The sequence below is a fragment of the Pangasianodon hypophthalmus genome, chromosome 7 (genome assembly GCF_027358585.1).
Source record: "Pangasianodon hypophthalmus isolate fPanHyp1 chromosome 7, fPanHyp1.pri, whole genome shotgun sequence".
NCBI classification, from domain to species: Eukaryota; Metazoa; Chordata; class Actinopteri; order Siluriformes; family Pangasiidae; genus Pangasianodon; species Pangasianodon hypophthalmus.
The window spans coordinates 18,433,166-18,445,550 of NC_069716.1; the positions used below are offsets into that span (position 1 = coordinate 18,433,166).

General features: G+C 38.3%; 1 protein-coding gene across 1 annotated transcript in view; it reads left to right on the forward strand.

Moving 5' to 3' along the window:
- pigg (phosphatidylinositol glycan anchor biosynthesis class G) overlaps positions 1 to 10,452 on the forward strand; it is a 118,158-nt gene extending 107,706 nt beyond the window's left edge. Inside the window, exon 13 of the mRNA XM_026917949.3 lies at positions 3,497 to 10,452. Coding sequence (XP_026773750.1) covers positions 3,497 to 3,713 — 217 coding nt within the window. The 3' untranslated portion in view covers positions 3,714 to 10,452. The remainder of the gene's footprint in view (positions 1 to 3,496) is intronic.
- Positions 10,453 to 12,385: the final 1,933 nt, after the last annotated feature.

The window sequence follows — 12,385 nt, forward strand, 5'->3', positions numbered from 1 at the left end:
CCACTGCCACTGCGGCAATTGGTCTATTCGACTCCTAGCACACACACACACACACACACACACACGCACGCAGAAATCCCATTGTGCAACCTCTTTCTGGTGAGATGAAATTATGGGTTTAAATAGTCTAACACACACCTTTCCATGTGAAATGAACTGTGCTTTATATATTAGCATCCTCATTCACATATACACACACACAGTCTAAATGTTGGAAATACCCTTTGATTTAAATACTTCACTTTCCTGAATCCCAGAGGATAACCCACCCTAGATTTGAGAGTGAAGTTTTCACTGACTGCTAGAAGAGAGGCAGAGAGAGAGACGTGCCGAGATTAAAAAACAGCCTTGTTGGAGCACATTTTCAATTCGCTACCAACAGGTGTGCTGTGTTACGGGTATTGAAGGCTGCGAATAATCCAGAACCTCAGTGTCTGGGAGTTGTACATTAGAATTGTAAATGCCTTGATAGCTGGCGGAGGGTCAGGGAGGACGGGATTGGAGTGAAGGAAAACTTGCATAATGCTAAGAGAATAAAAAGTGGGATGTGTCAGACAGTTTGACACAAATTGTTGCAGGCAGAACTGTGGGGTGTTGATGGCAAATATTCAAATGCGACAGAAAAGACGAGGAACTCCAATCTGGGGATCTAGCAGTGTTGCAGGCTATGTAGTGGGCTAATTAAAGGCTGCAAGATCTTGCATCTGATTCCTGACAATCACACAAGAGAGTAATGTTAAATGGAACAGATTTATAAAATTCTGCTATTAAAATGCTGTGGTTCACTTCCACACAGCCAAAAGCGAACTGAGATCCGTGAATGAATTATTATAAAAAAATATAGTTGTGTTTTGACCTGGGCATTGATTCGATCTTGATGGAGTTGTATTAAACGTCTGCATTATTGATAGACTGCTAGCATCAATTAAGCCCCCCCCTTTCTCTCTCTCACCCTCTCTCTCTCTCTCTCTCTCTCTCTCTCTCTCTCTCTTTCTCCACCTCACACTTCCACACCTTTTCCTTCTTTACTTCACTTGTGCTGACACAAAAGCAAAATGCTGGGGCATCTATATTTAAACTCGCTCTGTCTTAGAGTGAAATCTGATATCGTGCACGATATCGAGCAGATCCATATGGCCCCAGGATCCGCCCTTGAAGCACTGAAAAGCAGACCAAAGCAGTTTTCACTCTGGGCTCCTCTTTTGCTCCTGTTTTGTTCTTTTTATTTATAGGACCAAAATGTTTTATCACTCTTCACTTTATGTCCACAGTTAATCTTGATATGTACTCGGGATGAGAAATATTTCATGAATATATAGAATATCTCTGTAGTATTGCTTATTGGTCAGCGTGAGAAATTACATTTAATTTAGCTTCATTAAAGGGAGCATTAAACATCCATTACACCTGAACAGGGATGCGCTGATACCATTTTTTTCAAGTATGAGGACAATTTTTTTGGAACTCATCAATACTAATATCGGTATTAAAAGTAACCTGCTTAGTATTAAGCAATCAGGGAGATCACTGTACATTTTATTTAGCTCTGTTTATGTTTCCTTGGTATAATTAGTTACCATGAAAAGTGAAATGAAGTGCATTAGAAAGCTTCATTAGTTACCTTGGATGAAGTAGGGTTGCAGTGGAGAAGAGTGGGTTTTATTTCAGCTCTGAATAGCACTTCTGTACAGCTGTAAGTTAAGTTTATTTCATTCATTTCATTGCGTCAGAATCCTTTATTATCAGTGACCCATAGTGGCTGATCTTCTGGAACAATATACTGGCTAAGAGCTGTTATATTTGTTCACCTGGCATTGCCGGTAGACATTTTTCTTGCCTAGCCAGCATTTGCTGCAGAGTTGCTTGCTGCTCTGTGCTCCTAACAATGCTGAGTTTTATATTTGTGAAGTTATAGCGATGACTTGATTTGCACATTGACCCACGAGCAGGACTCTGAAAGCATGCTTGTCTCATCCGTGCTCAGTGCTCGCACTACTGAAGTGCTCTCACACCCAACAGTTTCTCTACACACTCGCTTCACTGCTCCACACTTGAGAATAGCTTTGTGTGTGCGGAATTCACTGCACTTTGCACTGCACTTTGCGCTCATTTTAAATGACCACGCTTGCAGATATTACTCTGCGCACTATAATACTGCTACTGTTTAAACGCCATACAGATGTTTTATCAGGTTACATTTAAGAAGATACTGTAGTAGCTCCTCTCAGATATTATATAACAGAGCACAGTTTGCAGTCTGCTTTGATTAGATTTCCATCATTAAAAGTGAAGTATGCCCAAATCGCTGTCATTTTGTGTCATTTGTTCCTTAGCAAGACAGCACACATTAGACTTATATCACATCGTGTCACGTAGTATAGGAAGTTAGTATTGGAGTATTTTTTTTAATCAATATGAGTATTAGTAAATGAGCATGGTATTAGACCGATACCTGTATCAAGCACCCCTACACATGTACAATACAGAGCATATAAGTATTTGCACCCTTAATTTTTTAATAACAATTTTTGTCTTAGATGTTTGTTTATATTACTGGGTCATTAAAAATGACATTTTTGATTTCCAAGCATTACTTTTCCAACAAATTGAAATGTTACAAGTAAATGTTTGTATGTCAGTAAAGAAGGAAGCATATAACACAATAGACCACTTTTCAGACAAATAAGGTAATGAAAGATGTCAGGTATTACCTGCAAAAATGGAAACAAGTGTGACAGTCCAAGTCTCCAGAAGAACTGTTGCAGATTCTCCGAGATGCTTAAAAAACTTATAAACCAATATTCTCATAAAACTGTATGAAGTGTACCTGAGACTACTGATGCATTTTTTAAAAGGGTTGTCATGCCAAATATTGACTTTGTCCAGCTATTGCAGTTTACTGCTCTTTGTAGAAGATTTGATAATGTAGAAAACATTTCATTTCATTATTTTTGAAGGCGTGTTTGCTTTAAAGCCTTTCTCTACATGTGCCCAAGACGTTTGCACAGTACCATATAGAGATTAATTGATTTAATTCTAGCTGAACATCATGTTCAGTGTTTCACCTGGCTCAGTGGTTTATATGGACCGAGCTTGATTATGCATCAACATGCAGTATTACAATGCCAAACAGCACTTACATCACCAGAGTCATAATGGAGGTGGTACCTTTAGTCTGCAGTTACACAATCGGCTCGGGACACACAGTGAATCCGATGGCTGTCTGAGTGTTGGTCACGTTTTTGTGTGTGCTATTGTGCTGTTAAAGGTGAACAAGGTGTTCTGTCATTGTGTGAAAGAGCATGATGATAATCGTGTTTATTGTAGGGAAAATGGAATCGCAGGTTTTGAAAATAGGGTCACTGACCTGAGGTTAAAGTGGATAATGGCTGTAATATGTATGCACACACTGTATTTATGAAAGTTGAAAGTGTGCTCTCTCTCTCTCTCTCTCTCTCTCTCTCTGTCTCTCTCTCTGTCTCTCTCTGTGTTTCAGAGCGGTCTCTCTCGGCCACAGCAGCTACTGTTTCGCCCTGCTGCGCTCTATCCCTGCTGTGTTCTACGTAGTGCTGGTGACTGCACTGCGCTACCATCTCTTCATCTGGAGCGTCTTCTCCCCTAAGCTCCTCTACGAGGCCATGCACACACTGGTCACCACAGCCGTGTGCCTCTTCTTCACCTTCATGGATCAGGATCGTACACGTAGACCATGAAGCACCTGAGCAAGAGCTCTCAGTTCCCTCCTGTCCGTAACCGAGAGAAAGAGCAGATAGACGTACGGAGGGCAGAATCTGATGGAGAGGCTGGTCATATGAAGACGGGAGATCACTAAGATGAAAACAAAGATGAGGGATGGGTGAAGGGATGTTTCTGATGTCATGCCATTGTGACAGGATGGGGGGGGAGGGTGTGAAGCGAAAGAGAGAGTGATGAATGAGAGTGGAGTGAAATGAATGAAACAGGCTTGATGTTGCAAATTCAAAGCAATATGTATTCAGTACTCCGAAGTGAGTTCTGATCCTGTGCTATAAAATACACACTAAATTTCTCTGGAGGTTTTGCCTCTGGTTTGCTTCCGAGAAGATAAATAAGGTCTGTTTCTAATTTATTTTTGTATTGCACAATTATGAGGTTATTTATTGTGATAAAAGAAAGCAACAAAAGGCAACTAATTCCATCAGGGAGCTAAACACTTTAATTCCTTTTTTTTTTTTAATCAACAGTTACAGATTTGGAAAGTTTTGTTACCTGTTTTTAATGTGGTTTCTGTTTTCACTTGAAAGTATAAGAACAATTTCACACATTTACATTAGAAATATTACATGCAGATCTTACCACTCTCCAAAGAACATCATAGCCCTGAAATCAAACTACAGCTGTTCATTTTATAAAAGTTTCAAATTTGCTGTTTGACATTCTGTGGAAGAACTGATTTATTAATACAAAGTTCCTTCAACTGGCACGTAGATCAGATTACTTACAGAGCAAATAAGTTATATCTCATTTAATCTCAGAGTTCAGTCGCCTCACCGAATTGAATTTAACCTCTTCTTTGAAATTAAATACACATTATAAAAAGAAGTTAAAAGTAGGGCTGAATCAGTATCTTTTTTTTTTCTAGACCAAGTACATGTTTTTGGTACTCATCAATACTGAAATAGATACTGATACTGAAATGAGTATTAAATATTAAGCAATCAGGGGCATCATGGAACATTTTATTTAGCTCTGTTTATGTTGGTTGCTGTCGTGTGCTGCTAGCAATGAACGTCTCTTGCTGGGTTTTATGTTTAAGACGTTATATTATCGATGAGAGGTGACCTGAGTGCGCAGAACAGGATCAGAGCATGTGTTCATCAAGGAATTGCACCTTGCCTCGCGAACAAAGTGGGAAAGCAAGTATACATGTGTCAGTGCTCAGTACTCGCCGAAATGAAGTGCTCTCATATGCGCCAGTTTCCATGCAGTCTCACCTTACTGCTCCACACTCACAAATACCGCTCTGTACACTCAAACACACGTACACAGCAACCTGCACTCACTTTTGTCTATGCTTGCAGTGATGCTTGGCTCCCGTCACGCTCTCTATTAAATATACTGCTTAAACGCCATGAGATGTTTTTATCAAGCTGCGTACAAGCTGCGTATGTATCCCTAGTTAAGAGTACTCTGTATTTTAATGTGGATTTTAAGTTTTCTTCAAGCATTTAATTATCACTCATATCAATCAGACAGTTAAATTAAAAAATTTTAATCCTAATTATTTTCTAGATATTAATGGGAATAGGTAACTGATCTGTTACAGCTGTTTTTCATCTCCCCATGTTTTTGCTTCAATTTTTTTCACCAGCTCTTGCCAAATGGGAAAAGTGATCATGTTCAAATCGTGCAGGAACCTCAGTGTATACTATAAAAACACTATAAAATCCAGTGGAAATTGTAATTAGTATACATTTAACCTTGAAGCTCTTAGGTGTAGTTATGAAAGGATCCTTTCTAATCCTGCGCTACCTCTCCTGACCTTACTCCAGGCCTGCCGATAGGCATCAGTGGCAGGACAGTGTGTGAGGACCCTCACTCTGCTTATCAGCTCTTTTCAGTAGCAGAGAGGTTGATTTTCTAATCGACTGCCCTGCCAAATGGGCTGCACTCTCCAAGGAATTGGGGAGCAGAATACACACACACATACACACACTGTAAGTGACTTTAGTTCCCCATATGACTTGTAGGACTCTGTCAGTTTAGAGGGTAATGAGTTTAGGGGCTCAGTTCAAACGCGTCTGCTTTTCTACACTGCTGCAGGGTGTGATATGGATGAGGTGAGATTTTGGGGTTGTACTGGGTATTCTGGAAGGGCTAATGGAATTTGATATAGTTTCTAGTAAAAGCTGAATGTGCACTCCCACTCTGATTTCACATTCAGTAACTGATTCTTTGATTTTGTTTTAGCAGGTTGCAAGTAATTTTCATTTACAAACGTGCCAACATCTACAATTTTTGATTGTTGCCCCTCATAGTGGCTGCAAAATCAGGTTTGGCCAAAGATGGGGCTTTCTACCTAAAACATATTTTGATGCTTCATCTTACCATACAGCAGGTCCATAATATATTTGAACATTAACAAAGTTTTTTTTTATTTTAGCTGTCTAACACAGTATATTATATTTGAAATTAATAATGGATATTTTCATAATGAATATCTAAAAAGCCTGTAGAGTTCGGAAACAACATCCAAGATCCTATCCTGTGGACAGACGGGACAAAAACCAATTTGTACCAGAATGATGGGAAGAGAGGAGTATAGAGAAGGGAAGGAACTGCTCATGATCTGAAGCATACCACTTCATCTTATAGTGTGGACAGGTCCACTGGCTGCCAGTGGAACTGGTTCCCTGCTATTTATTAATGATGTGACTGCTGACAAAAAGCAAAAGGATTAATTCTGTAGTGTGTAGAGCTATATTATCTGCTCATATTCAGCCAAATGCCCAAAGCATACTCCGAAAGCAAACCACCAAGCAAAGAAAGGGAGTGTTCTGCAATGGCCAAATCAATCACCCGACCTGAGTTCAACTGAGCAAGCATTTCACTTGCTGAAGGCAAAACAGCCCAAGAACAAACAGAAACCAAAGATATCTGCAGTAAAGGCCTGACAGAGCATCACCAGGGAAGAAACCCAGCATCTGATGATGTCTGTGCATTCCAGACTTCAGCCAGTCATTGACTGCGCATGATTTGCAACCAAGTATTAAAAATGAGCATTTCATTTATGATAATGTTGGTTTGTCCAATTACTTTTGGTCTCTTAAAAATGGGGCATGCCACATATAAAAAGTGCAGTAATTCCCACACTGTTCACCTGATTTAGATTTAAATAACCTAATTAAAGCCGAAAGTCTGCGCTGTGAGCTAATATTCATATTTAATTTCAACTCCAATATATTGTGGTAGACAAAAAAAAAATACAATAACTTTGTCAATGTCTAAATATTTATGAACCTGCCTGTATGTTTCACCAAAAATGATGTAGATGTAGATTTTTATCTACTTTGTAACGTTGCCATGCCTAAAGATGACTAAAACCATGCTAGCTGAGTGTGTTATGAGCTGTAGCAAAAGCGACACACGTATAATCAGTTCAGTTTGTATGAGATAGCGGCTATCAAAATGTCCAAAATGGTCCTGCACTGCAGTTGGAGTAGAATCTTTAAATGCAATCTCCTTCTTTTTAACTTTTTTGAGGTAACTATGTTAATTGGGTGAAGGGATGTTTCTGATGACTTACAGAGTGACACGTTAATTGTATAAAGTAAGTTTGTTTTTAAGCTGGCTGCTTAAGAAATCCAAACCTTTCTGCAGACTGCAGTTAAATGTCAGTTCATATATGCTAGGATTTATGCTAGGACATCATCTTTTGTGGAGAAATTCCTTTTTTTCTTTCGGCCTGCTAGGATTTTCTTATTTGTAATGTTGCCACCGCTGAATTTATGCTTTACTGATAAAGGGGACGCCATTTTCTCTTGTTATATGTGATCACTATAATAGTTGGTACTTGTTTTTAGATTTTGTGTTTTGACTATATTGATTATAATTTCCCTGTCTTTTCCAAGCACTCTCCAATACAGGTTGTGTAGATGTTATTTTATTGGCTTTCCAGTGTGCGTTCCACTGAATGGTCTCCTGTCGAATGTGTTTCAGCAGGGTGAGCTCAGGTTATCCAGCCTGGGGAGCTTTCTTTTCATATCAGAAAGTTGAAAACACCTGAAGACAGTCAGCTGATCTGGCCAGAAGTGCCAGTGGAGAATAAAGCACGTCAAGGCAGCTCAGAACCTCTTAGCTTCTCTCTATAAACATGTGTAACCAGCATTCTCTCTCTCTCTCTCCTTATTCTTCTTTCTTTCTCATCTCCTTTCTTTCTTGCCCTGTTCCAGAATTACATTCATTGAAAGAAATTGTTTATGTACTTTTTACAACCCTGCTCTCTTCACCCCATCCCCCAGTAGGCAGCCTTTTGAAGCCTTGCCTCCTTTCAGCCTCCCAGAACTCCTAAGCTTCTTATCAGCTCTGAAGCAGAGTTTCATCTTACTCAGGGCATAGCGGCCACCCCCAGAACCCCACTGCCCCTTTTCTATACCTCCCTCTGTTCCCTGCCTTTTTTTTTTGTTTGTTTTTTTTACCTCGTCTTCTCTTCTCTCCAAGATCTATACCTTTTCTTTCTGGCTCAGTTTCACCTTCCCTGTGCTAATTTTCTCTCCCCTGTTTCTCCTGCCCGAATATCATATTCTTTCCTTCTCCTGTTCTTAGATGTCCCTGTCGCAACCACCTTTGCCTCCATTTTGGAACTTTTGGAGCACTGTTGCCACCTCCTCTCTCATTACTGCTCTCTTGCTTTACAATATTGATGCTCTCAGAGAGGAATAGAAAAGTGAGCATGAAATGGAGGTGGAGACGGTAGTAGGAAGGAAAGGAATAAAACAGGATTAGACACATTCTCCTCATGCCAAATGATGACAGTATCAGTAGCTTAATGCACAGCTGCTGCCATCTTTCTCATGATGTCTGGGATCAAGAGTACTCAGGAGGCAAAGGTGTGGGTGGAAATGTATTAGCTGCAAATCTCAAAGAAGCAATGCCGTGCATTTTACAGAAGGGTTCAAATTGTGAAAGTTTCACTCTTGGGTGCCTGTGGATGGCAACTGCAGATAGCGATATTCCCCGGACTAATCCTCCTATTTAGCCAGAGTTTACTGTGCAAATTGGCTGCCTGGAATGCATGCAGACAGAATGGAGTCCCGAGCAGCCATCCATAACTTCATTTAGTAGCTGACGGAAAAGCCGAGCTTGCTATCATTCTCATTGTTAGTGTAAAAGTCTCTGAGCTGAGCACCTTCTGGAGTTTCTATTTCATTTTATGTCGTTTTTTTCCCTCCAGTGCAACCCAAGGCAAAAAAATTTACTTTAAGAACCATTTTAGCCACAAGTCGCCACGGAGGTCTTGCTGTTCTTGGCATGCTCTCCAACCTTGTCTTTCATGTGCATTTTATTCCAGCTGGGCACAAACAAACACTGTAATAATTAATTCAATGCTTGGAATTCTGCTGTTTGATAGTTTAATTAAACACAAACACACAAAACAGTTCATAAATACATTTTTTGCTTTATGCCCATTTTTTTTAATCACAACAAATATTTTCGACTTTTAATTAATACCAATTTTTTGTTTTAAAAAATTCTAGATACTTGCATCTACCACATACATAGTAAACTTTGTGTTTAGTTTTTATTCTTTCCAAATTAATCCTCATAGTAAAAAGCTTATAGAATTGTCTTCTTTTACTGATAGATAATTTTGCATATTTCAATCATTTATTTCTATCTGCTAATAGAATAAGACAATTTTAAGCTTTGTGTCTATAAATAAGTTTAATTGTCTTATATTTGTTATATAAAAAGCTCATAATGAGACTTCTTATGGGAACTCTCATTATGATGTAGTGCACATGGGACAAGTGGACTTGCAGAGGACAAGTGGACACAAACCATGCCAGCAAATAAAAGCACTCCTCAGCATAATTTAGCCACAAATTGTTTCTCTGTCTGTATAGTTTAAGACCAAAAAAAAAAAAAATTGAAAAACTAGGTAAACTGGGATGCCTCTGCAGCCAACAAGCCTATTTCATCTTGTTGCTACTTTGTATGCCAGATATACCCTTAAAATATTCATCAAACAGGAAGGAAGCTATTGACGAAAAACTATTTTAGACATTTTACCTTGATATGACCTTGACCCTGTTTGGATCAATTCAAAAAATCTAATGAGATCATCTGATGCTGGTGCTGATAATTCCATATAAATCCTACAAACATTCAACCTCTTGTTCTTGAGATGTCATGCTAATAAGAATCTCAAACAGATGCACAGATGGATGGATGGACAGATGGACAAACCGGAAAAACATAATGCTTCAGCCACTCAGTTGCAAAACCATAAAAAGAAAATCATATTAACAAACATGAGGGAGAGTTATACAACAACATAATGCAATGAAGCAAACACGCATTAACAACTGTGTAGTGCAGCATTGTTGTACCATATGGAAATCATTAAGTTATGTAATTGCTGCCCATTTAATTATCAGCTGATAAATAAAAAATTAAATAACGCATTTAACAGGAGAGTGTCAGAAATTCAAAATTGAATTCAACAATTGTTTTAAAGTACAAATGTATGGATATTTTAAAAATATTAATTTGTGGATATAATTTTCAATACCTATGTAAATTTTTATTTACATATTTTTTTGCATCATGGAAAAATGTTTGTAAACACATTTATTTATTTGTCAATCAAAAGAAATTATGTGTGTTGTGTTTTGTGTATCAATGATTCCCTAGCTACCTTTGCTGTAATACCAAGAATGTTAGACATTACATCCTTGGAACTGTTTTTTTTATGTTATTTAGTATGTTTTGTGTTTGTCAGTTTGTCAGTAACTTTCTTATTGCTTTAAGGTTTAATTTCCATTCCATTTGGAAATTAAACATTTGAGGTTCCACAAACATTTTTGCTATCCCCTTTTACTGCTCTCCCTTTGGGTGTTTTGATCGGAAAAATCTATCAACTTCTTCTGAAAAATAAAATAACCACTGCTTTCCAAACATTGCTTTCTCCTCTAATTATACCAGAAGGTGATCGATAGGAGATTGATGAGATCTCAGAATACAAAGGAGATTGAGGTCATAGAAAAGGACTGTATGCTGCTATTGGCACCGCCCGGAAGCAGCTATTCACTGAGCCCATTTAGACACTAGATGGATGAGATGTGCTCAGGCCTCTTGTTCAGAGCATCAGCTTAAAACAGGGTTAAAGCTGTGTTTAGGCTGTGTATATAAATCAGTAAGACTGATAGGGACCAAGAAAGCACATGAACGGATTCACCTCAGCTTTCATTGCAGCTACACACTATACACCTGTGTTGAATGGCTTATGTAATCTCACATCAAATTATACTCCATATATATTTTGGGTTTATTTGTTTATTAACCTGACATACTGTTCCAAAGACTTAACATGCGTAGCTCAAAACTGGAATTGTGCAATATTCGTGTCTTGATTATAGAAAATTAGACTGTTTGTCTTTTTTTATTATTAGAGAGCATCCATAGAGAACAAAAACACAACTCCTCAATAAATTAGGTTTTTTTAAACATAATATAAACAGAAGTGTCAGAATCTATCTGTAGTCTATAAAGTCTATTTCCTTAGAGAGGTGTGTTATTACTTTTAAATATTCAGTTCTGTGCACATCAAATGTCTAGGCTGCTTCTTTCTGTCATTTATAGAGACAATCAAATGCAGAAAAAAGAGAAAGAAGGTATAAACCCTGAAATAAAAAAAAAGTTGTTTTTGCATATTGGATGATCAATGAAGGAACCAAGGAAGTGCTGAATAATAAGTAGCTAAATTTAAATCGAACAAATAGACATTTTGCCTCAGAAATGTTCAACAGCATGGCTTCTGATCGCTTAACTGCTTGTGAAGAAAACTGCTTTGAATAGTTTTATTTAGCATTTTGGGTTTCCTATGAAGAAACTGCGTGTGCGACAATTATATGAGGACTGCATGATGGCTGGTTCAAGAAAGTGTAGCATTCCACACCATGTTCATAAAAAATACTAGGACACAGTGTTGATTCTAAGGTTTATTTGGGACAGTCTGGGTACAATAGCACAGGTTTTCTGCAAAACAAGGCACATAGACTCCTGAGTGAGACACTCTCTTTTTATGAGCAAGAAAGAATTTGTTTTGTAAAATGTCGCCTTGTGCTGTTGGGCATCTGAATCAGAAAAGTGTTCATAACCACACTCATTTTTACCACATACTATCGAACTGGACACCTTTCTAAGCCAACAGAAGACAGTTGTGGTTATAGGCAATTAGGGTGGATAATTGGTTTGAGGAGCTCCATTGTTGCAGTGCCAATTCCATCTCGGTTAGTTTAGCCGAATAGTACTCTTTGTCTTTTAGTGCTAATCCATAATAATAAGTGTATAATATTTTAGCTAACGTAAACCCGATTCCTAAATAAAATTCTTGATAGATTCTTCAGTCAGATTATAACCAAGAAGTTTCAGGTTGTGGCTACTTGGGTCTTTCTGCAACCAGGTTGTGTGTTTCTTTTTGTTTACTACCACCAAAGGGGTCTATAGACACATTAATATTGTGTGTGTGTGTGTTCCTGATCTTAAGATATGGAACTATCATCCTATCCCACAAGCAGCAAATCTGCCATGACATGGTCTGGGACAGCCACAGAGCTTCTCTGTTCCCCCTAAATTTCAGTAAAGATTGTTGTGAGTACCTCTATCCTGAGTCTGTATCTAA